Here is a 26,565-nt window from a genome sequence, read left to right as displayed (position 1 = left end):
AGTAAAATCATTCCATATTTTCATGCAGCAATATTCTATTAACTCGTGTTTGACAGTTCCTATGAACTAAAACACTATCAATACATTGTTAACTATAATTTAAGTAGGGATTCGTGGGTAACCAAAATGTTCGTGGGTAACACATATTTGAAGGTATGTATTGGTAAGCGGCAAAATGAAAATATTACAGAAGGTTGGAAACTATCATGCGGTTATTCCTCCATTGTGTTTCAATGACTCCCGTTTCTCTAACCAATTGCATTTACCCAAAAAATGGTAATTTAGGATAATCAATCAGAACTTCATGATACAGCTTCAGTATACCTTCAAGAGGACGCTATTAAACAGGACTGTTTTGGAACCTATTTCGCATGTTTTCAAAATGTTAAGATGCATAAGAAACATATAATTTATGAGTAAATCCTTGGATTCGTGGGTAACGCCGAATTCGTGGGTAAAGCTATAAGTACTGTAGTACCGTTTGGGGTTTGCGTTTCTTAGGTGCATAAACTGTAAGTACTGTAAAAATTATAGCATACCCATGGCTTGAATATGTGCTGATTTAAACTTAAAATAAACAATCTCCTTGTTTTTCAAGGTTAGCATCTATTCGGGATTCGTGGGTAACAAAAGTTTAAACCGTCGTAGATTCTTTTTTAAAGCGGTGAACTTATTTTTACGATTTACAATTTTAAACGCTTGTCAAACTAAATTCAGTGTCCAAAGTCATTAAATATTAATTTAAGTTATGGCAATTATATTAGCTGGACTCGTGGGTAACAGTTGATACGTGGGTAACGTCAAATTTGATTTTATGGAATTTTATGGGTAAAACGTATTTGCATAAAATAATCACTTGGACCTCAGAATTATAGAACGAAACTTCGTTTCATGATATAGTCATTTATGGCATATTCACTTAACATTTTACAGAACGATCATTTTATTTTTTGATACGCGGGTAACAAAATTATTAGCCAAATTGACTTAATGGCCTCTAGAGTCCACAAACTTCGGTGGAATTCAATCGTTTTACATATGATGAGAGATCATGCAAACGTCTTTCTAACGGTAATAATTTCATTTTGATTGAAGGACATTCAATGACATTATGGTGCTTTATCTTTGAATTCGTGGGTAACGCCAATTCATTTAAGCCATCATAACTTGTCCCCTGGTATGACTTGCTAGTAAAGGCCTATATGCACAAAGAGAGCACATTGGACTTGACATGATATGCTCCATCAATAACGTGATTTCCTTTATTAATGACATTTTAAAGTGGAAAGTTAACATAGAGAGAATTTTGTCCCGCTTTCGCTGGAATTGACCATATACATTCGAGGCCAGCTGATTACTCTTGCTTACCCAATATAACCCGGGGCACTCACATATATTGGCAGTCGTCATGTGCATGTCAAATAGACATTTTTTCCTGCAAATCTGCCACCCAATGACACTTTTAATCAGTTTAGACTCAATGACCCCCCCTCTCTCTCTCTCTCTTTAGATAGGTCCTATTTACACCAAACCTGCACTCGAATAAAATAAATTAACAATTACGTGGTAATTTTAGCTTCAAAAGGCAATTTTTTTCGAAAAAGTTTGATCATTTTTGCCCAACCTCATTTTCTTGGACCTCTTACTAAATGCGTAGATATCAATGATTTCAAATCAGATTTGCACTGCACAGACGATGTAGTGAAAGCTGGCAACCTGGTAACGAGTCACAAAAACCTCAGGTCAAATCAAGTCATTGGCCTTATTTTGTCGGCAAAATGATTATGTAACATTATGTGTTTTATTCGTTTTTGGTGGTGTATGGGTGTGTGATATATTATTAAAAACTCATAATTTATTTGCTCATACTGAACTCTAAAAGTGTTGCAGCAAGCTGTGGTGCATTTGCACAAGCGGTGTGAAATTTTCAAATCATGACACAGCGGTGACACTATCAAATACATAATTAATATGTTTACTTTAGCAACAGCTGCGTGAATCGGGTATCTTTCTCAACTGACCGATTGTATATACCCAGCAAACACAACACGTTTTCGACATCATTCGCAAAAGGTTATAAAAGGTTGTAAGAAAACGTTTAAATTTCAGGTTATATAAAGGGTACATTAATGGTATAAAACGTTTTCATAACATTAAAAAACATTTGTTGGTAATTTACTGCACAGAAAACATTTAAATGTCGTGTTATATAAAGGGTATAAAAATGTACACGACATATTTACACCTTTCCTTTTAATGCACCCCATGCACACATGGAATGCTTAATAAGTTTAAAAAAACATCTGTCGGGTCTATGATCTGATGAATTTTACCAACCTGCGGGACAAGCTGTACATGGTGCATAATACAATGAATGTTTGTAATGTTTGGCATAGTATCCAACTCTGCATGGTACACATTCCCATACGTATCCTGATCTTGTTTGGTTTTTGTAGCAATTACAGCCCGATTCTCGAAAGCAATTAGCAACTCTCTCATTATTAAATGTCCATTTGATATCTTCTACGTCAGTACCAATAGAAAAACTAATGGCAATGGAAGGAATAAGCAAAGACATTGTTAGACAGTATAAATAATATATATCTGGGTGTTTAACTATAATTTTAATATGTTACTGTTATTACGCAGCATCTATATTTTACAGGTGTAATGGTTGATGTTGTTTGATTTGATGTTTTGTATTTGTAGGTTACATTGAGGCTTATCACCATAGTAACATGACTCCAAGTTTTTGAGTTACATTATCCAGGGTTTTGGATATTCCATAGAACAGTACGAGTGGTATGTCACCATTGGCGTGGTGATCACTGTTCAGTTCAATTCGACATTATTTTATCCCAATCATCATAAAAAAATACAAACATCATTCTAATATGCAATATAAATAATTAATGGATGTAAGGTACATTGTTTAAAGTATACATGACAAAAATTAATACTGTTCATACCATCTGGAGGAAACATGTCCTAAACATATCCTAAAATTGTAATGTTCATGAGAAGGGTCATGAGAAAAATGTGATCAATATTTTTACACTTAAAGAGAAACTTACAGGGTAATATCTGCAAAAACTTTCGGCAACTGGTATAGATGTTCAGTAGTCATAAATCTAATAATTATAATGTGAGTAGAGAAACAATATTTGAATGTTACGAAGAAACCACGTTGTCAAAAAATACAGAACGGAAAATCTTACCCGATGCTAATTAAAGTACAGATCTAACAATTATTTAAACAAGCTCCCCCCCCGCATACACCTACGGCCATACAAAATACTTCAAACAAGAATTTGTCTTTTAAAAAGTCAAAGTTCACGGATCAGGTGTATAGTACTTTGAGCTACTTTGGTCTAACTTTTAATATTCATATCTTACCTACTCTGCACCGATTTGACAATAAATAAGTGATTTGAGGCATAATGATACCTGCGTCTTGACTCTGGAAAATGTATTTTTTAAACCTCATTTTGCATTTAGGCTTTAAATCCCCCTACAGAAAACATCAAAATGTCCACTATATCAATTCATCAGATGCTATTTTATTTGGAAGCAAATCACCTAATGTGCTCCAGGAACACTGCATGTTGGCAATATCTCAAATTTGTTGAATAGTTTTCGAAATAGATGCCAGATGCCTTATCACTAAAGTAAACAAATTACACAAGTATGCATTGTGGTCTTGCTAGCTTTTGTCAGGGATATTTGGCCTTTTTTCCGAATCCATCTTCCGGATGTACAAAGGGCTTCCTCGAAGAGGTGTTCGGCTTCATGGCAGTTGCAGTGCTGTGCTTCTTAAACAGCCGATTGCCCCTCTCAATCACACCTTCCACATAATAAATTATTACAAGTCATTTGGATATTTGGTTTTAGTTTTGGTTGTTTTGGATGGAAGGTTTGTCCCTGATTTTCTTTTTGTCCGTCACATCAGTCCACTCTGGGTATAGTCACAAATCTTCAATGCCTTCTTGATGTTGTCTTCCTCTTTCTACATGTCTTGACTGTCATCCCTGTCTTGACTGTCATCGGAGATCACAGCTAATCTGTATGGAGTTCTTAGAAGAGCATGCCATCGCAACAGCCCCTATGGAGTGTGTAAGACAAGGCTGTGGATGAATTATATGTCGACGACATCCTTGAAATAACAAAAGACAAAGTTGACAACCTCACAGACCACCTCAATAACACCGATCCAACATATAGTATAAAGTTCACGAGATTACGCATTTTGTTTTTAGACACACTAACGTCAGGAAAGAGGGATGACTCAAGCAAACTTATGGATTACCGCTAGGCTACCATACAGACCAGTATCTCAACTTTAGCTCCCACCACCCATTATATCACGTGGGAGAGACCGAAAATTGAACACCAAACTGTAGTAACATCAGAAAGAAACTGAAAAATCGGAAAGAACTTTACGCGCCAGACCAGAAAAGATTCTGTCACAGAACAAAGGAGGTCAGCCATAGCATATCATGCTATCCAACAAAACCATGTTATCAACCATAATAAATCTTTACAGTGTGATACGAGCACTCGTTTCATCCGAGAATATACTTGGGATTCGGAAAAGAGGCCCAGTCATCATGAATAGAGACGAGAGGCCCACCATTTAAGTCACGTGTATGACCATATCCTCAAGACCGCGCCCCCTCGAGATGGAGCTCTGTTACCACCAGCAAAGAGGATGATGGGATACCAATCACTCTGAAGAAGTATGTCGTCACATCATGCAGTTATTGTTAACTACATGTATGCACACAACACAGGGGCACTCACAATAGGCAATTGAACCCTACTGGTAGCGCTGTGCTATACGTGATGAACTACACCAGGCACAAAAAGAAACTCGTCAGTTATATTCATCCTTGCTGCTCAATAACTTAACAATTTTGGATTATTCTGAAATATACATTTTGTTAATTGGACTTTTCTTTCTCATTTGACACCCTGTTCGTGAACACTAACATTGAACAAGAATTGACCAAGATATTGGCCTCGAAACTCTCAAACCCCAAAATGAAAAGTTGCAATTTTAACGATTCAATTGTGCCTGTTACACTGTGTGCTTTATTGATTAGCCCGTGGTGCTTGTGTGCAATACAACGATGTGTCCCATTGAAAATCGTTGAAAATGCAACTTTTGATTTTGGGGTTTGATGGTTTGAAGGCGCATATTTTCGTCAATTCTTGTTCGTTTTTCACGAACAGGGTGTCAAATGAGAAAGCAAAGTCCAAATAACAAAATGTATATTTTAGAATAATCCTAAAATATCAAGTTATTGAACAGCAAGGATGAATATATAACTGACGAGTTTCTTTTTGTGCCTGGTGTAGTTAGCATCATATATCAAAAAGTATAAAAGCTATGATTTTAGTACTTGTTCTATGTTTCAATTACTTATTCTTTTCCAAATATCTGAATCTTCAACCCGGTACAAGCTTTAATAACGGGGGAACATACATTTTCATCAAAAAGAAATCCTACCATCTATCCAAACTCGCCGTCTTATCCCTATGCACATTTTGCTTCACCAGGCAGCCATTTTTGGTCGTGTTTGGAATATTGGTGTCATAAAACCGTCATGGGTACAAATTTAGTACTTTCTGTCAATCAATTATGGCTTATTCTCTACATGTCAATCTTTAAATAATTGGCATATTCCTTATAATAACGGTGGTCCGCCTTGATGAGTAAATGACAGCAAACAGCTGCAAACCAGTGTAAAATACCCCAAAAACTTGGTCAGTGGAGCTCCGCTCGTACATGTCAATAGCGTCATTATCGATTGGATTAGTCGTCCGTAGCGGATCAATATTATCAGGTGGTAATAAATTTGCATTGGACAATAGATTACTATATAATGGTTTAGTACTGCATATATCAGTTTAATCTTCAATAAGCGGGTTTATGGCTGGAAAGGTTACGGTGAATTTGCCGTGGACGACACTGCACTATGAATGACATACGAAACTGTTATAGGTCAGTTCAGTGTCAAGATTTTGGTTAATTTGTAAAATTAAAACTCTTCTATCCATAACGTATTTTATGACCTTGAGCGTATTATACTTAATCCGATATCTTTCCGTCGTTATATCTTTACAGTTTCTGTTTCCGTATCCGTATCCGTTTTTGTAAGTCATTGTTATTCTGAAGTGGTAGCCTCCCAGGTGTGACCAATCTTTTATTCTAGCCTTTTGTTAGTTACTAATAATTTGAAGCTCGTGAATTTCAGTTTTCGTTTTGGTAAGTTATGTTAATTTTTGACATAAAACCTTGAGATGAGAGGTTGGGCGCTAATCTAGGCAAAAGAAGAGTCTAAATTTTACGGTCCTAAATTCGCTTCAATTGACTTGTGTTTGGTGTATATGCACTTACGCCTAGGCGTAAGTAGCTCGTAAAAATAGTCTTGCATTGAAATATATACTAACCATGTTGCCAAGTTATAAGCAAAAGTCTTTTATATTGGCGATGAAACGAGCGTCTGAAATAGCCAAATATCTCCCTTTGAGGCGCGTAAAGTGGCGATTTGGTAATCATGTTTTATATTGAAATGCAATACAAAAGAATTGCAAATAAAGATAATTTATTCTATTCATTCGTAACAATGGCAAGCTAATCTGATAATTGGTTGGACCTATATGCAAGACTCGGGTTTATTTTAAATGTTTATTTTTGCAGAGCTTATTTTCAGTCATGGATCATACTGATAAATTTTGCAAGGGAGGGAGGGATGGAGATACTTGAGACTGAACAAGTGAGAGTGGGAGGGGGTGAGGGAGAAAAAGAGGAGAGGGAGAGACGGAAAGGCTAGAAAGAGAAGAACTCGAGAGGAGAGAGTAGGGACCGGGGAGATAGTGGGGAGACTGATCATGGAGGGGGGGGGGGCAGGAGGAAGCAAAATAGGGAGATAGACATTGATACGAGGGAAGGGCGACACTGTGGCCCTGCACAAGTGCATTGGGGTGCGACAGGCTCATAAGCGGACCTTTTGTGATTTAAGGGCTTATTTTCAACGTTTTTACAGAAAAAAGTGGACTTTGTCAGTCGGATTGGCATGCATTTTGTCAAATTAATGTAGATCAATGTCAAAGACGAGAGGGCGCAAGACCATTAAAAACACCGGTGTTAACATAACCTTGTCTCTTCCGCCTCTATTGAAATAAGCTGATTGGTACTTCAAAGTTAACAATGAAGTCAGATTACAGTAAACTTACTTAATCCCTTGCGTTTTCGTATCTGAACAATAGACTTACGGAAACTGAAAAGATAAAACGACCCTTAGTAGGCATAGCATTGTGATTACTTTACAATTAAAAGGTGTGAAACTTTAAACTTTACAATAAAACACATTGAAGGGTCATATAAAAACGTAAACAACGCATCTTTACAAATACTTACACCTTTCCTCCGTGTGCTAGCAAGTCAAATGAATAATCCTCAATCGTTGCTATTGGGTTATAATACATGTGCCTGCAATGATATGTTCTGATCAATATACTTAATAATACAGGGTGTCCCCAAAAAAAGAGGCCCCTCGTTGCGCCCTCTTTTTCGCCCATTTTTGAAAAGTTGATCAAATATATTTTGGTATGTAAAGCAACCTTTAATTGTTAGCTTTAATAAACCAAAACAATCATTTCAATCGGCTCACAACTTTTGAAGATATGCCCTTTTAAAGACAAGTGCCCGTTTTTCACTCTGTCCACGGATAACAAACAGAGTGGTTGGGATGGGTCATGCTGTGGAGTGGCCTGCAAGATCACCACTTGATTTCTTCATTTGTGGCAAAATCCAAGATCTTTGAAATCGTATTACTGCTATATTCGCAAGTATCCGAGGCACAAGGTTGGTACGCAACGCAATTGATGCAATGAGAACTAGGGCTGAAACATGTATTCGTCAAGGAGGCAACCAGGTAGACGGCAGAGCAGCACAGTAAACTCACTTCAAAAGAACCAAAGACAAACTAAACAGCCCTTTTCAGGGCTACCTTCTATTCCAAAAAGAGAAATGACTTGTCAATAAAAAGAAAGCAAGAAACAATAAAGTAAGAAAGTAAGAAACATAATAAAACAAAATTGACATAAAATAACCAAGAAAAATTGCAAGTATAGCAAAATAAGCCCCATCCCACATCAATTTCGCCCAAATTAATGACACTTAACAAAATCCATAACCCATAAGCCCACCGGTAAAACACATTCCCTAAAATAAAGTTGATATTTTATTAAGTTATCATCGAGGACTGTTTTATATTCATGCATGGTATATGCACTTTTAAATCTTTGAAGTAGTCAAACCTCCTCCGTGGACAGAGTGAAAAATTGATACATTTCTTTAAAAGGGCATATCTTCAAAAGTTATGAGCCGATTGAAATAATTGTTTCGGTTTATTAAAGCTAACGGGTACAGGCTTCTTTACATATCAAAATATACTTGATCAACTTTGGGGGACACCCTGTATTACCGGATGTCTACAAAGAGAGAATACATTTGTAATTTCGATGCTAATGGGCTAAAATGTTTTGTTTTGTTTTTGTAGTTTGTTTGTAATAGTTGTTTTAAAAGCTATATAGCCCAAAACTGACGTAAACACCTTTGTCAGTGGCCATTGCAAATAATAGCAAACTTAAATGAAGTATATTTCTGATATGATTCAAATGTTCATGGTTGGAAACCGCTGATCAAAGTTGAGAAATAAAATGTTTGATGTGTGGTTACTTGCAATGCGGAAAAACTCGCGTGTAATCCTTAAATCACGTATGTTCTCTTCTCCTTTTTCTTACTTTCTCTTCCCATTTCAATCCTTGTCGATCCATGTTTCTTGAAATGTTTACTTACACTGTCGTAATTAATTGCATTGATGTCCTCAGCGACGTATTGCCAACATATGTAATGTCGTTATCAAATAGATACCTTATATGGAATGAATAAAAGACTCGATCAATAAACTGACTTCTTGTTAATACGGAAATGTCAACGCCCCCCTCCCCCCAAACACACACAAACCCGGTCACACAACCCACTCTTCAACCCACCCCCACAAACGTCAACACAATATCCACAAGACCCACACACTCGCGTAAATACCTTAACAGTAATACACAAACTCAAACAACACCCACAGCCCTACATGCTTACTTGTTACTTGCTTGCTTAACCCTAACCGTACCGTGTACTACAAAATACTACTTGATATATGCGCTGTTCGTGCGTGCATCCCGCGTGGTATGATGACGCAATCGCCCTAAGTGATATATAGGCACGGTTTCGCTGGCCAGCGAAGCCCAAGACCCGTGGCAAGGTGTCGCCGACCGTGTGCTTGGCATGCGAGGGGTCTCGGGTTCGAATCCCACCCAGAGCAAACAACTTCTTTCTTTCTTTATTCCTTCCTTCTTTCCCTTCCCGTCGCCGAAAAGCCCTTAGGCTGTTAGGGTTAAGTGACAGAGATGCTTTTGGTGACAGAGATGCTGAAAGTGAAGGCTCACCAGCATTGACCACCAGCAAACCTGATAATATGAAGGTAGGACTTTAAGTTCCAAATTATGTTTCCCTAACTGGTGGCCATGCCTGGACCACAATATGGTTGCTTTAGTTAACTGCCCCCTCTGTCGTGAATGGCAACTTGACAAACTGAATAGGATACATGATACAGTCTTAGAATAGTCCCATTCCTACCACTAACCTTCTTCACTTGAAAGCTTGCCTTAATTTTGCTATCAAAATTGTATGATATATGCCTATGATTGTATTATCATTTGGCAAATGATTTGCATCAAAACTCTCTCTGAATCTCAGAAAACATGGACAAAGACCTTCCACTATGGTGACCGAGTGATGATTTTCTTAGAGGTGGGAGATCCAAGTACTTCCACTGCATAAATGATACTTTGTCTAACTTTAAACATATTCGAGATAAACCAACTTACAAGTTTTCCAATTTCGGTAAGTGTGTTAGGTCTGGTATTTCCGTAAGTCTATTGTGAAACAGTAATCTGATATAAAAGATAACAAGTCAATCAAAAAGACTTTAAATTTAATTATTGTTAAGTCGTAAAGTAAATGTACCCATAACTCGTACCATGGGTAGAATACAGGGAGGTAAATAACATGTTAACTGGGTGGGCATTTGCCCACCCAGTAAATTATTTTGCCCAAGCAGTAAATTCAACTTGCCCATTGCCCAAAAGTGCCCACCCAGTAAATTATTTTGCCCACAAAAAATTGGGCACCATATTATAATTATCATAAAACTAGTATCTCTTGAATTCAACTTGCATTTTGAAAATTCTGTTGAATAATGAAAATGATTATTCTTTTCATAACATATGCCAATTTATTCATTTACCATGTTTACAACTTCGGAGTAGGAATAAATATCACACAGTGCACAATGGAAGCTAAAAATTAATATCATTTTGAGCAATTTCAACACAAAACCTGAAAGAATTCATATTAGCCCATACATTTGGATTCTTGAATGAGGCGTGTTTCTAATAGACTTGAAACTTAATCCAGATACACATTGCTCATTTCAAGTCTTCTTTGAGCATGCACAAATAGGTAATAGTATTTTAATTTCCTGCAATCAATCTAAACTTTAGTACATTTTTGTTCAGTATTTACATCTTTCGACTGTGATTCTACATGGATCTTTATTATTTTGTGCAACATTGGGACCTATGTTATTTAATATAAAAATGGGCAAAATAAACATTTTAATTATAGTTGAGAAATAGGCCAATATAATTCAGGGTTGGCCATTGCCAAATCTAGTAAATTCATTTACCCGCTTGGGTGGAAAAATACCGGGGAATACCAACATAATACTAAAAAGATGCCACTTAGGGCAGGCTCAAAAACACTGACACTTAGTGACAAAATGTCTGAAATAATGTGTAAATTTGGATAAAATATCCAAACATGGGCTGAAGATAATCAAAAGTCATTTGACATTTTGCCTTTATCAAATAATTTCAATACATTTTAGAAAATGCCACTCATCCAAAACAGGTATAATTAAATTGATATTATCATATTTCTTTAATCTGTCAGTGATGTGTGTTTGCGACAAAAAGTTACACAGTAAAACTTAAAACGTTATTCTCTATAATACCAAAAAAAATATTACCCTTCCCATCTAATAATTATTTTACTGTGTTTTCCATACTCCGGAGTAATGTTGAGTGATAATTAGTAAAAGATTTTTAATGTCTAAATTGAAATATAATGTGGTATACATTCTGTTGAAGGGTAAAGTCCACTTTTTAAAACATGTCTATATTTCAAAAAACAAATCCAAACGCCTGGATGCCATTAATTACCGCAGTCTACAAAACTCAATTCAATCTATTTTTCAATCTGTTTAGATTAATCCCTATCATCAATCGTTAAAAGATTGAAATATTTCAATCGGGCATTTTTTAGAGAGTAGGTCTACTTTAATTGAACCTTGATTTAACTTACCATTACGGTACAACCTGTAAAAAAAATCATTACAAATGACAAAGATGCAATTGTTTAGAAAATTGACTTACAATATCTTGAGAGATTTCAACCCTGCAAAGACATCGACTGATAAATGTGTGAGATTGTTTCTGAACAGGGAAAGTACACTTAGCGTTGGTGAAGATTTCAAGAAGTTATCTGTCAAATCCTCCAGGCGGTTTTTAGATAGGTCCCTTGACACAAAAAAAAATAAGAAACATTGATATTGACACATTGATTCATAAAACATATGAATTGTCAAGTCAGCTTCTGAGTAATCAGGAAACGAGAAACTAATCTTAAAATTATAGGTACTAAAACGATCGTAATTGCTTTATAACGTTTCAAGACCTAAGGATTTGAAAGAAAAATGTGTTAATATTTACACGTAATTCAAGATTGTTGTATTGTCAAATAATCCTTCTGGCAAACGAGTCAACCCGGTGGAGCGTATTCTTCTGCGGAGGGAAATTAAATACATTTGAAATAATACTGTCTCCAAATGAACATGCAGTACGGTATTGGTAAATAATAAAATACCTGATACTCCATTTATAAGTGGAAGAATGCAGTACACAAATAAATAAAATAGCAGATACTGTTTGCTCTCAAAGTAAGTCATACTACTTGCTTGTATATAAATAATAAAGCTGATTATCAGAAACTAGATATAACTACTAAAAAACGTCTTGCTTAATTTACAACTACAGACATGACATTAAATAGAATATGGACTATTTTTCGCAAAATTCCAAGACTGGTCTGGAAGGGGCCTGCATACTCTGCACACACTTAAAACATAACTGGGGTGTGTCGGGAGATGGTGTAAAATAATTGTTTGATAGAAAATGTGCTTTCCATGCGTTTACATTGTGGCGCTCATAATGTAGTGAATTAGCTTAAAATGGCGTATTTAAGGAGACTAAATTTGAATTTTGTGTGGTACAATTTTTGCAAGGTTATTCTGATATTATCAAATATATTAAGGTTTGAGGTGATATTTACTGAACCTAAATACCAATCAGATTCAGATTCAGATTAAATTTATTTCAAATTCGTGGCCCGTAGGCCAAATTACATGAAATATTACATATGCAATGCTTACATTAAAAGACATAAAAAACATATAAAATATACTAGTACATGAAAACACCATAAAATTACTCGAAGAAATTAATTGCACTTGTTGAGGCAAAATCTCACAGTCACACAGCTCACGCACACCTATATCTTCTCCACACACACCTTACATACACACACACCCCACATACACCCCCACCCCTGTCTGTGTTTGCCTCCAAACGTGGACATTGTGTTTTGCTATCTAACCGAGGACGTGTGTATGATGTTTTCATCGCCTAACCGTGGACTAAAATGGCGGATTTTTTTGTGTATAATACGAAACGGAATTTTAGCCATCACCCTGCGGACGGTAGTTTTTACACGTGTGGTCCTCGGTTTCAGGCAAATAGCATCTAGCATGCATTTGAGGTCTTTTGCAGCAGTTTGAGACCGAGGACAGTCCTCGGTTGGAAGTAGGTCCACAGTTTAGGGTGAAACATCTTGTGTGTGTCCTCGTTTGTCGGCACAATAAGTGTTCGAAAGCGGGGGAGCCCAAGTTTTACGGCCTTCCCAAGATTCACAAAGAACATGCTCCTCTGAGACCAATTCTCAGTAGCGTAGACTCAGTTACCTACAATGTTGCCAAACATGTGGCATATGTAATTGGCCCTTTGGTTGGGAAGTCGGAGCACCGTATCATCAATTCGCAGGACTTTGTTAATAAGATCCAAGACATTCAGTTACATGAGGAAGATTACTTCGTATGATGTGTCGGTATTATTTACATGTGTACCACCCAAGGAAGCGGTAGACGTCGTACTTTGTTCTTAATTCATCGGCATCATCTGCATTCAGCTTGTTGTTTTTAATGGCCGACTCGGTAGCTGTAATCAGTTCCACGTGAAGAATAAAATTCGGTGTCACAGCGAAGTTCAAACCTTTCGCAAGCACGTCTTTCTCAGTCTACTAGAAAGATTTTTAACCCATTTATCTTTTACTCCATTGTCGGGTTGTAAACCCTCCTTATTCCTCCAATTGGAATCCAAATCAGAACGCGATCGCGTCGAATTCAACAACCTTGTTAACTTGTTTTGTTGCCTCTCTTTCGATCGCTGATGTTGGGTTAACTGCGCATGCATAGTGAACTGTATCACTTCCTCATAAACAATAACTGGTAACTCAATGCGTAATTTCTCAGAAATACTATCTATTTCTTTCTTCAAAACACCGATCGTAAAATTCTTTCTGTGCTTTATCTTACCCGCTTTAAATCCTTTCACCATAAGGGTTTGATCCATAAACTTCGCGGTGTAACGCTTGAATGTAAACACCGCAAATTAAAGCGTAGATGGTTCCTATGGTCTGCTAATTTCCTAGGAGTTCTCTCTAAATCTCTCACCGAATTTAGGCTATCCTGGCTAAATTGGTTAAAGATACGTTTATGAAGGTTGTCATTCATCCAGGTTTAATGAATATTAAATTGAACATAAAATTGATCAACTGGACTCACATTTATTTGAGAGGCTTCGGTATCGCACCTAATTCAATGTGCATCTTCAGGCCGTCTGATGATCTGGCGGCAAAAGGTCGTTGACCTGTGACAAGGTGGTGTTGCCAGAGGTCAAGAACATTCCTAAGAAGTTCGACTCAAGATCCACGACCTCTGGCAACACCACCTTGTCACAGGTCAACAACCTTTTGCCGCCAGATCATCAGACGGCCTGAAGATACACCTTGGATTTGGTGCGATACAGTAGCCTCTCAAATAAATGTGAGTCCAGTTGATCAGTTTTATGTTCAATTTAATATGAGTACTATAATGTAACCCAAACCAAAAATTCTTTGCAGCTGTTAGCTTTTTTACAACTCTTAAGTGATATTTTCTTTTAAAACTCATAACTTACAGATCAGCAAATTGTGAGATACCATCGAATGCATTTGGTGATATTTCTTGTAATTTAGGCATAAACTCGATGTGTCTATAAAGAAGAAAAAAACATTTAAGGTCATCTATTCTGCATGATCGCTTTTAAAATCGAACAAAAGTGGCGTATATTGTTGTTGCTATGGCAATTGTCCGACCACTGACTTACTATTATCTACTCTCAAATTTCTTAAAATATCAAGAATAACAAGATAACATATATCAACTTACATTGAGCCAACGAATGGACTGCTTGTCGGACTAAATATTCTTCCTGACAAGTTTCGCAGACAATCAGAAGAAATTGTACTGTAAACAAAAGGAAAGAAACATGTAAATACAAATCTCCTATACCCTCCTATAAACTTTGAAGAAACACACTATTAGGCCCTGATTCATATTTTTATTCCTCATTTAGGCCTGGGAAATAGATTGTATATGGACAATGAGAAGGATCCGCTTTTTATGAAGATTTGGCTAAACTTTCCAAATGTGTTACATTTCAGAAACACCAAGCTATTTGTGAGCAGGCGTAAGCGGCGTGGGCTACAGGGTGATCTAGTCGGTAATTTTCTGCGAAAAGTCAATGGACTCCGTATGCTTTCACTGAACTGCCTGTTTTTATCTGACCTTTAACTTGCAGAAAGTGTAAGTTTTGAAGACCTGATTCGCTCTCAAATCAAGAAAATTACGTTTTCTCGGACCCTGTTTGTAAAGAAAGTCAATGGAAGCTATTTCCTGGTGCGCTGAAAGAGCGCTATATTGTTCCTTTTTATGGAAAGAGCGCTATATTGTAGCTTTTTTATTAAAAAGGAGTGAAGACGTGTTTCACACTCTCTCTCCCAATTACACACAAATCAATGGGATAATCAGTGATAAGTATTGAGCCTACATGCCTATCACTGTTCTACTATAGCTACCTGTACAACACTGACTGATGTAGTGATGAACTATATGTAGTGATTAATATGGAGACTTCTAACAATACAGACCATAGTACACCTCCATCTCAGGGTATTACTGACCAGTTAATGGCAAGCTCCGAATATAGAGCCTACATGAAACAGCTATTAGCTGAAGTAGTTGATGAAAAGATTGGAAAAAGACTCGAAATATGTGAAAGTGAAATACATGAGATAAGACTAGAGATTGACACATTGAAGGAGGACAAGAACCAGAGAAAGAAAGTAGATGATGATTTTTCTGAAAAACTATCTAATGTCCAAAATGAGCTCGATGATCTTGAACAATATAGCCGTAGAAATAGTCTTCGGATAAATGGAATAACAGAGAATCCTAAAGAAGATACAAATGAACTCATCAAAACTATGGCTAAGGAGAGGTTGGGCGTGACAATAGACGATCGAGACATAGATCGCAGTCATCGAGTGGGTAAACCAAGACCAGAACCAAGACCAATTCTGATGAAGTTTACCAACTACAAAGCCAGAAATGATGTGATGAAAGACAGAAAGAAATTAAAAGGTAGCAACATCACAATAAAGGAGGACTTGACCAGGATTAACCAAGACTTGCTTACCAATACAGCAAAGAGAACTGGTGTTAAGAATACATGGAGTCACGATGGCCGCATCCTTGTAGCAGCACCAACAAGTACCCCAGGTAAAACTGTAATAATTCAAATAAGAAATACCAGCGATTGGCAGAAACTTCCTGACAAGGAAGTCTTCGAAGAGTTCGAGAAACAAAAAGAGCGGTAAGAGCAAAAGCCAATCAGAATGTAAATGCTGAACTTACTCAACACAAGATGCTAACCTGAACAAAGGCCGGAAGCCTACGGTAAAGGCTAGCGATTTGTATGTGAACATTTTACAAACATTTTGTACTATATAATTATAATTCTTTACTGTCACTGTAACAGTGTAATATCATCAGGGAACTACTGCACGGAGCCTACGGTAAAGGCTAAAGTGAAGTTACAGACTTTTAATGTAAAATAAAGTGGTACTCGGAGTCCACTGATCAATCGCGTCAGTAACAGTGACATTGCACTTGATATTGTAAAACATGTAAAATAATTATACTATATTATTGTGATTATTGTCTTTATCATGTAGTTACGGGACAGTAGTCCTACTAAACTACCTATGTGATACAATGTTTTTATGTGTGTATTATTTTGATCATAGACAACAGGGTCTATGATTTGATGCAAATAAAGTTTGATGATGTTGATCATGACACCCTTGTTGGTAAATATTATAGATTAGTTGAATGAAAAACTAGTGGTTTTTGAACTGGATATTGATAATGACTGAAATAATAAAATAAATGAAAAATGTTGCAGATGTACTGGTGATGTTAACATGTATTTAATGCTGGTATTGACTCTAGTATAATGATGGTATTAAATACAAAACAATTGTTGGTAATGACTAGAATTAAAAATGTTCTACTGAACATGAAACTTAACGATGGTACTGAACGAAAATATGTTGTTGATATGCTGTTGATAATGACATGAAACATGTTGGTGTTTTAAAAAATTGTGTTAATAGTAATACTAGTGGTATACAACACGAATCAGTTGGTAATGACTTGAATGAAATGTTATAATAAAAATTTAGGTGGTTTTGAACTTGATGCTGGTACTGAATGTAAAGTGTTGTGAATTTACTGGTGATGCTATAATATGATACTTATGTTGGTATTTACTAATACAAAATAGTGTTAGTAATACTGGTGGTATTCAACACAAAACATTATTGTTGGTAATGACTTTATATTAAAAATGTTCTTTATAATATCTTGTGGTTTTAAACACAAACCAATTGCTGGTAATGATTTCTATGCTGTACTAGCTGCAATAAAATTGTTGCAAAGTGGTGTTGTTTAACATGAAAATCATGTTGTTATTGACTCTAATAGAATTGGTACTATGAAATATTAGTAGTTGTAATATCAAAAACCATTTGTGTTGCCAATGCCTAATGTTGACTAGTGAAAATGGTATAGTTTTTGAGGCTGATGTTGATGACAAAAGAGTGTCTACAGAAATTATTGTTTGATGTTAAACATTTGTTGGTAACAACTCTAGTAAAAGGTATTAAAGACCCTGGTGGTGTTGAACAAGATGTTGATGATGATGATGTAATTCCGAAACTGTGTCAATAGAATGTTACTACAGTTTGTGTCTCTCATTAACTATAGAAGATGTTGGTTTTTGACACCTTATGTTATTAACTGATCAAGATAATGGTTTACTTACAATATGTACACCCTCAACCAGTACCATTTTTACCATGTTAACAGTTTTCCCTATTCAACAGCTTGGTTATGTTTTAAGCCTGAAAATGGTTAAAGGAAAATCTTTTTGTTGTTGTTTTGTTTGCGAAAATTATTGACAGGTACTATTATACTGGGTGTATCTTTCTTTTTTCTAGTAATCTGTGATATACATGTACCTAGTAATACATGTGGTTCTTTAAGTAATTCTGATAATGCCTGACTGACGTTTCATTGTTGTACAGTACTTTTCACCCAAATATTGTTTGTGGCATGTGGGCCATACTTAATGTTGACCTCAAATTTATTTGAGTGCAAAAAATTTGTTTGTTTGTTTTTAAATTGTAATTTTATATATATATATTATTTTGTGTTTTGATGTCTGAATGTAGCCCTTGTTCTGTATGCCAAAAGCGTGTTAAGAAAAATCACAGAAAACTGAAATGTAGCACTTGTAAATGTTTTGTGCATAAATCATGTAGCAATCTGAGCAGAAAAGAATTCATGAAAAATGACAATCATTATTGGTTTTGTGTAAAATGCAATGATACAATGAATTTACCATTTAACCACTTCATTGATGATGAAAATTTCTTATTAGAATTGTACAAGTATTTTGATATTGATGATACTCCACGTGAATTTAATGTTGATAAATATGAACACTTGGCTATTGATCCAACAAAATACCAGGATGATATGAATACAGGGCAATTTAACAGTCACACTAATTATTATACTGATACTAAGTTAAGAGATGTTACTAACGAATCTTCTGAAAATTTGTCACTCCTTAATTTTAACATTAGGAGTCTGGATAAGAACTTTGATTCGTTTAGAGATTACATGTGTACTATTGATATTGACTTTCATGTTATAGGATTGGTGGAAACATGGTTAAAAGAAAAGCCACATGATTATTTTAATGTTAGCGGTTATAATCTTGAATTTGCAAACAGAAAGAATAAAGGCGGTGGTGGCGTTTGCCTCTATATGAAGAACAACATACATTATAAACTCCGTGATGACTTGGATGGTATTGAACATCCTGAATATGTTGAAAGTCTCTTTCTAGAAATAGAAAGAACAGGATTGCAAAACATTGTTATTGGTGTTGTATATAAACCTCCTGATCAAGGGATACATGAATTCAATAAGTATATAGATGGAGTTCTGTCGATTATTAATAAAGAAAATAAACTTGTATACTTGATGGGTGATTTTAACATTAATTTGTTAAATGAAGATGTTCATGTACCTACTGCTGAATTTCTAAATACTATGTCATCTTATTCCTTATATCCATGTATTACAAAGCCTACAAGAATTACCACAAAAACAGCTACTCTTATTGATAACATTTTTACCAATTGTTATACATGTCAAACATCTGGAATCATGGTAACAGATATAACCGATCACTTTCCAATCTTTCTATCTACAAATTTAAATTTGTACAGAAAGATTGATAATCTTCAAGGTACCTGTAATTTTAACACACGGTATAAAACTGAGCAAAATGTACAAAAATTTCAAAATGAGCTGAAAAACGTAGACTGGGATTTTATTTGTTCATCTGATGATGTAAATATGTCATATAATAAGTTCATTGAAAAATTTATGCTACTTTATGATGAGTGTATTCCAAAATGTAAACCCAACAAGAGGGCCAAGAAACATGACCCTAGATGTCCTTGGATAACTAAAGGGTTGGTAAAATCGATTCGTAGAAAGAATATATTGTACAAGAAATCAAAAAAAAAACCAACAGAGGAAAACATTTCTAAATATAAATCATATCGTAGTAAGCTAACATCTTTACTCCGACTGGCAAAACGTCATTATTTTTCTTCATTGCTTGAAAGAGAAAGGTACAGTATGAGAAATACTTGGAAGATTCTCAACAATATACTGAGAAGTAAAAGGCGTAACATGTCTCAAAAATTTGTTAGTAATGGGGAAACAATAACAAATCCTAAGATAATTGCTGATAAGTTCAATGAGTATTTTTCAAATATTGGTCCCAAACTAGCACAAAGTATAAGCCATACTGGTAAAGATTTTTGTGATTATCTAAAAATCCAAATAGTTCTACATGTTTCTTCAAACCAACCACTGAAGAAGAAATTCTGAAAATTATTGCAACTTTGGGTAGTAGAAAAGTCCAGGTCACGATGGTATAGGATCTGATATTGTTAAAAGAGTTGCGAATGAAATTGCATATCCACTGCAAAGGATTTTAAATATCTCTTTAAACACAGGTGTTGTGCCAGATGATTTAAAAATGGCAAAGGTAGTTCCAATATACAAAAAAGACAACCCTGAAATGTTTGGTAACTACAGACCAGTTTCAGTGTTACCATGTTTTTCTAAATTGCTTGAACGGATTGTGTATAATAGATGTATTGATTTTTAAATAAGTTCAATGTTTTGTATGATAAGCAGTATGGCTTTAGAAGCAACCATTCCACATATATGGCAGTTTTGGATTTTGTATGTGACATTGAAAATGCAAGTAGTGAAAAGAAACACACAGCTGGTATTTTTATGGACCTGTCAAAAGCATTTGACACCATAAATCATAATATTTTGATAAGCAAACTGGAACACTATGGTTTTAGAGGAGTAACATCTCAATGGTTTTCAAATTATCTTTCTGAGAGAAAACAATATGTGTCATACAATTCAGAAGTCTCATCTTATGAACCGATTTTATGTGGCGTTCCACAAGGATCAATATTGGGTCCTCTGCTTTTCATCATCTATATGAATGACATCGCTCACACATCTGAATTACTATCATTTATTTTATTCGCTGATGATACCACTGTTTTCTACTCACATGAAAATATTAATGAACTCTGTAATGTAATTAATAATGAGCTGAGGGAGGTAATTAACTGGTTCAAAGCTAACAAACTTTCACTCAATGCAAAAAAGACAAATCTCATGTTTTTAGGTACTGTGTCCAAAACCAAGGAAATCAATGACAATAATATTGTAATATCTTTAGATGGTTGTAAACTGACTCGTGTTAAAGAAGCCAAATTCCTGGGTCTAACTATTGATGAAAATCTTTCTTGGAAGAAACAGATTGTTAATATTTGTAATGTGTCTTCTCGAAATATTGGCGTTTTGAACAAGGTGAAGCATTATTTACCCGAACAAACTTTGTACAACCTTTACTGTTCACTAGTTGTACCCTATTTTAATTACGGTATTTTACTTTGGGGAAATGCAAACAAGGCATATCTGAACAAATTATTTAAGCTACAAAAAGAGCTTTAAGAATAATATCTCATAGTCCGTATTTAAGCCATTCAAGACCACTTTTGATAAATACAATGTTCTTGATATATTTGATATGTACAAGAAAGAGTTGTCTATTTTTATGTATAAGTATACCCAAGGTATGTTACCAAAATCATTTGATGCTATGTTTAAGAGTCTTAAGGATATTCACAGTTATAATACTAGAAATAAGCATAATTACCAACTGCACAAAACAAGTACTGTTGTCTCAAATGGTCCAAAAATTTGGAATCAAATACCTTATGAGATTAGACAGGCTACCAACATTTCTCTCTTTAAGAGAGGAGTACATGCCTTCCTGAATGACAAGTAGATCCAAGTATGTTTTGCTTCATTATTATAGTGTAATATTTCTGTTAATCATTCTGTTAAATCATTGCCTCCACTTAATATGTCATCTCAAAGTTGTTTATCATTGCTTTTATGCTTTATATCAGTGTTTGTAATTTGCTATATGTAAATGTTAAATACTCATGATTATAGTACAATATTATATTTAAATTGATTGATTCATTATATTTGTCTTTAAATTGTTTGGCTACAGATCCTCGTTTTGTTTTTTGTTCTGTTTTAATTTGTGTAATTAAATTATACAGGGGGTGCAGCATTTACAGGCTTCGCTTATCGTTGTACCTCCTCCATCGTGTTGTACTTTTTATAATTATTGTATTTTGTTGTAATTTTTGATGGAAATAAAATAAATCTGATTGAAAAAATCTGATGGTATGTTCGAATGGAATACCATGCTGTCTTTAAGTCACGTGACATGTGCATAACCCATATTGATTGGTATTCTAAAAATGGCATTGACCATCGTGAATTCTCCAAGGCAGATATTATAATGGATAAACGACCGAATTTCTTATTCAGAACAAATATTTTGAACATTTTTTAATTCATAGAAAATATGCATTTAATCCAGTTAAAATGGGAATGTGGTATTTTTTCGGTTAATGGTGTAATACCTTAAGGTTAGGATTATGGTTAGAATTAGTTTAGTGTTAAGGTTGAGTTTCATTTAGGGGTGGTGCAATAATTTTGAGTACCCCGGGGTGGTGAATTATAGAGGGAAGTATTTTGGCACGCCGAAAGGGAGGCAAGCATTTTTGGCAGGTCGAACGGAAGGGGGCGATTTTGGCACGTCAAAAGGGGTTGCAAAGATTTTTTGGCATGTCAAACGAGGGACAAATATTTATTTGGCACGGCCAAAGGAGGGGGCAAGCGATTTTTGGGAGACCACCTTGAGAATTTACCACCTCAGGGGTACACATAATTATTGCACAGCCCCTTCGTGCCCTTAGGGTTATGGTTAGTGGGGCGGCGACTATATAATCATTCTCTTATACTATAATGCTTGGTTTTTTCCATATCGCTTTGCTTGTTTTATTTTCCACATTATTTTTTCCACATCGCTTTACTTCTGGTGACAATTTTCCCCTCAAATCAGTAGTGTACGTGTGTGTAGACTATGCCATAGTCGATTTTTGGTAAATAAAAATATGTTGTTAATCATGATGGTGAACGCATTCACTTGAACTCGAAATTATACTGATATTTATTACATCAAAATACTAGTAAATGTTTATGAAAAAGTTTATATAATTATATTAGTTACAGTAAAAGTAAAGTAATCGTAGGCTTATATTATTGAATGCAACATGGCGTAATTATAATGGCTCAGGTCAATCAGGGCAGTGGTTCAGTACTGAACATTTCTGATTTTAGAATCTACCAGTAAAAGATCTTGCGAAGCTAACAAACAGAGGTGACTGGAAACATCAGATGTAACAATCTATCAATTGTGCACAAATTAATACAAATCAGAGTTTTAAGCTTAAATGCATCAGCCAGTCTGAGAGTATATGCACAATGGGCAAGTGGATTATGGAGAAGTCTAGAGTGTGTGCGGAGACCTGGATGTTTTTGGACCTAGAGAAATGCGAAACAGATGCTTGAGCATTCAGGGGAGGGAATATGACATCTTCTTGGGAATCGATTTTGAAATATGCCTTTCGTTTGTTTACATTCTTGAGGGTATCATTGGATCAATGTAGTAGTGGTAAAGAATGCCGTCCTGTGCTCATCATAAACTTTCACCATGAGCAAAATGAAGACGTAGTTCGACCAGAACAAACTCCGCATTTACGTATTATTTATACCTCTCATCTTGAACCACATTCTTGAACCATATTCTTAAGAGGTCAGCCACCCCCTTTGTACATTATTTTGGAACATGAGAGCACATCAGACACACCAAATTGCATTCTGAATAAGAGTAATGTCCTATTGATATCAATTTTTTTTTTTCAATTTGCGATATAATACAATGATATTTTTACATTCCTCGAAGTAAACTTTATATATAAAATTTAATGATATGTACTTAAAATCTACTCATAACGCAATTTAATGTCTCTGATGTGCTCTCATGTTCCCAAAAATACTGCACAAATGTCGCTATCCGAGCACTTTAATACATCATTATTTCACCTACTTACATGTAGCTAAGAGTCGTAAAGTAAAAGAGTCCAGGTTCGATGTCACAAAGATAGGGCGAACGTATCACGCTGAAACAAATAAAGATAACAAATATTTCAGAAGTTGTCGATTGGTGCTTCGTTTTTCACTTTCAATGGAGTACGCATGTTAAAAAAAAGAATATCTTAAAGTTAATTACTTTTTGATGTACAGGGTGTAACAATAAAATTTGTACAATTGCATTTTGTCTTCTCCGGGAAAAACTAAAAGAGTTATGGCACAAATGTTATATGCATTTTAATCAGTAATATCTTGGCTATAAACAGAAGACGTTTAGTTGGTTCCTTTACTAGCTTGGGTTCAAAAGTTATGTCCGATTAATTAAATCGTCCAGAAAACGTGTTGGGCCACTTTGGCCATGTTTGCGCATATCGAGTTTGAACCGCATAGATATTATGCTTATCGTGCATTAAAGAACTGACACAAAAGAATTATAAGTGATGTTTCTTCATAATTCAACTTAATAATAATATGATATTTCTTCAAAATCTATAAATGAAGTCATGAAATTTCTTTCAAATTAAAATAAAGTACATTAATTTCTCATATCCCTGGGATATCATTGATAAAACTGAGAACAGTAAATGATTTTGAAATTAAGTTAAGGTTGGTCTGAACCCTGGAATTATGGAAACTTTCGGACCTCATAACTGCTAAATTATTAGTCTAAAGAATATAAAAGTATACATTTTTAGAATGGAAATGACTTGATAAATTCATTTGTGAGCTCAATTTGGGCCAAAATGCTCATTTTGGAGAAAATCCAAAAAACATGTTTTTTGGCCCAAATTTTTCGTGCAACGTAACAAAAAAATTGTTTGGCCAAAAATTTTTTTTTAATTATTTTTAAAAACTAGATAAAAAATATCTGGGACCCGTATTTTTATTTTTTTGAATTTTGACCAACTTCACCAAAAATATTTGAAATTTGGGCGAAAATCAGGCTTTTTATGATTTTTTGAAAATTTTGCATTTTTGACCATTTTTGGTGCAAATTTCTCAAAGTTGGTCAAAATTCAAAAAAAATAAAAATACGGGTCCTGGATATTTTTATCTAGTTTTAAAAAATAATAAAAAAATTTTTGGCCAAACAATTTTTTGTTACGTTGCACGAAAAATTTGGGCCAAAAACCTGTTTTTGGTATTTTCTCAAAATGAGCATTTTGGCCCAAATTGGACCTCACAGATGAATTTATCAAGTCATTTCCATTCTAAAAATGTATACTTTTATATTCTTTAGACTAATAAATTAGCAGTTATGAGGTCCGAAAGTTTCCATAATTCCAGGGTTCAGACCAACCTTAAGCTGTTCTGGTGCGACCACCATTGCCAGCATTTCTGGTAACAAATTCTACATACTTCTCACAGTTATATGTAATTGTATGCCTTGATGGAAGATGTCAGTGAGTTTGGAAAATGAGCATAAACAATCTTATGGTTTCTGCTTGACTCCATGTGCTACCGAATGTCACAACCATAAAAATACGCTCTTCCAACGTGAATTGGGGTTGACGTTGTTGAGCTGCAGCCACGATTTCTAGTAATTGAGGTTGTTATGTCAGTAGTGCTTAGTTGTGACTTTCAAAACTCAAGGATTATGATATCATTTCTACCACTTCGAAGAGGGTGAGATGGCCGAGTGGTTAAGGCGTTGCGCTGCCGGCCGGCCGGGAGATACGATCGACGAGGGTTGGAGCCTTGGGCTTGCCTTAGGTGAAAATTCTCTTCCCTCCCAAAAAGTTCCTATATGGTCAGGAATCCTTCAATTCAGTTCAGTTATTAATTTCAGAATTTAATTGAAGAATTTCTTCTTGTCCCCATACACTGCTTATCACGTGCATATATAGGTAGTGTATGTGCTTCGTCCGTGATTCGGAAGTCACGTAAAGCCGTTGGTCCCGTGTACAGGAAGAGTCAAACCCTGTGCACGTTAAGTGTCAGAGCTATTCGAAAAGAGAAGGGGGACCATCCCCGGTTCTGATATCTGCAATCAATTATAGGTTCCAGGATCGTGCATAGGTAAAAACTGTGCACGTTAAGCCCGTGCGACCATACTCAATTTGAGGTATGCACATATATAGGAAGAAGAATACCATATTGTTTAAAACCACCTAAGAGCACCGTCCAACTGCGGCATACTTGTGTCATTTATTTTCAAAATTGTACACATTTTATTGTTACACCCTGTACAGTATAGAGGGCTGGAAGATTACTTTATCGTAATTAAAAATTAATTAAGGAAATCAAAGACGTTTTGGAGAAAAATTTTAATGACGTAATTTAACACAAAAAAAGATCAATCAATGTTTCCCTGGTCACGAGGTTTGTTGTCACGGAGTTTGAGCCACATCCCCCTTACAGTTGTCCAGATTTTACCCCTTAATGACCTTTTATATCACTTCTAAATTTAATACATTAAAAATGGTTCAAACCAGCCTTCCAAGCACTTTTAGTCAAAGTCGTGTTTGCTATGAGCTAGCTATTTCAGATACATGTTCCAAACTCTCCATAGAAAGAAAATGTGGTTCAAGCATTCATCAGTTACGTAATCACCCTAATTATTTCGGATTATTACACAGCCGTTGACGTTAGTCACGGCTGTGTCTTTTTTCTTACAGGTTCTTTCTTACACAGCCGTTGACGTTAATCACGGCTGTGTCTTTTTTCTTACAGGTTCTTACACAGCCGTGACTAACGTCACGGCTGTGTCTTTTTTCTTACAGGTTCTTTCTTACACAGCCGTGACGTTAGTCACGGCTGTGTCTTTTTTCTTACAGGTTCTTTCTTTCTTTCTTCTTCTTCTTCTGTCAACCATTACATATGCTCTAGCACTCACACACTTACATCTATTTTGACCTAACTTGGTCACAATGATCATTGACCATGCCCCTACATGTCACATGAAACTTGTGGGGTCAAAGGTCACGCAGGGGTCATAGGGTGAAAAACGTGATTTCAACTAAAAATGCAT

At 35.4% G+C, this 26,565-nt stretch overlaps 1 protein-coding gene across 2 annotated transcripts in view; it reads right to left on the bottom strand.

Annotated features, from left to right (window-relative positions):
* LOC140157188 (uncharacterized) overlaps positions 1 to 26,565 on the bottom strand; it is a 47,337-nt gene that overhangs the window by 4,960 nt on the left and 15,812 nt on the right. For both annotated transcript variants that reach the window (XM_072180304.1, XM_072180303.1), the window contains 10 exons: positions 23,555 to 23,623; positions 14,730 to 14,807; positions 14,479 to 14,553; positions 11,899 to 11,970; positions 11,563 to 11,706; positions 9,955 to 10,020; positions 8,867 to 8,941; positions 7,424 to 7,495; positions 3,075 to 3,131; positions 2,338 to 2,546 (listed from right to left, as the gene is read on the bottom strand). In XM_072180304.1, the coding sequence (XP_072036405.1) occupies positions 2,338 to 2,546; positions 3,075 to 3,131; positions 7,424 to 7,495; positions 8,867 to 8,941; positions 9,955 to 10,020; positions 11,563 to 11,706; positions 11,899 to 11,970; positions 14,479 to 14,553; positions 14,730 to 14,807; positions 23,555 to 23,623 (917 nt within the window). The remainder of the gene's footprint in view (positions 1 to 2,337; positions 2,547 to 3,074; positions 3,132 to 7,423; positions 7,496 to 8,866; positions 8,942 to 9,954; positions 10,021 to 11,562; positions 11,707 to 11,898; positions 11,971 to 14,478; positions 14,554 to 14,729; positions 14,808 to 23,554; positions 23,624 to 26,565) is intronic.

The sequence above is a fragment of the Amphiura filiformis genome, chromosome 7 (genome assembly GCF_039555335.1).
Source record: "Amphiura filiformis chromosome 7, Afil_fr2py, whole genome shotgun sequence".
Classification (NCBI taxonomy): Eukaryota; Metazoa; Echinodermata; class Ophiuroidea; order Amphilepidida; family Amphiuridae; genus Amphiura; species Amphiura filiformis.
Note: the sequence above shows the minus strand (reverse complement) of the source record. Positions and strands in the feature narration are given on the sequence as shown.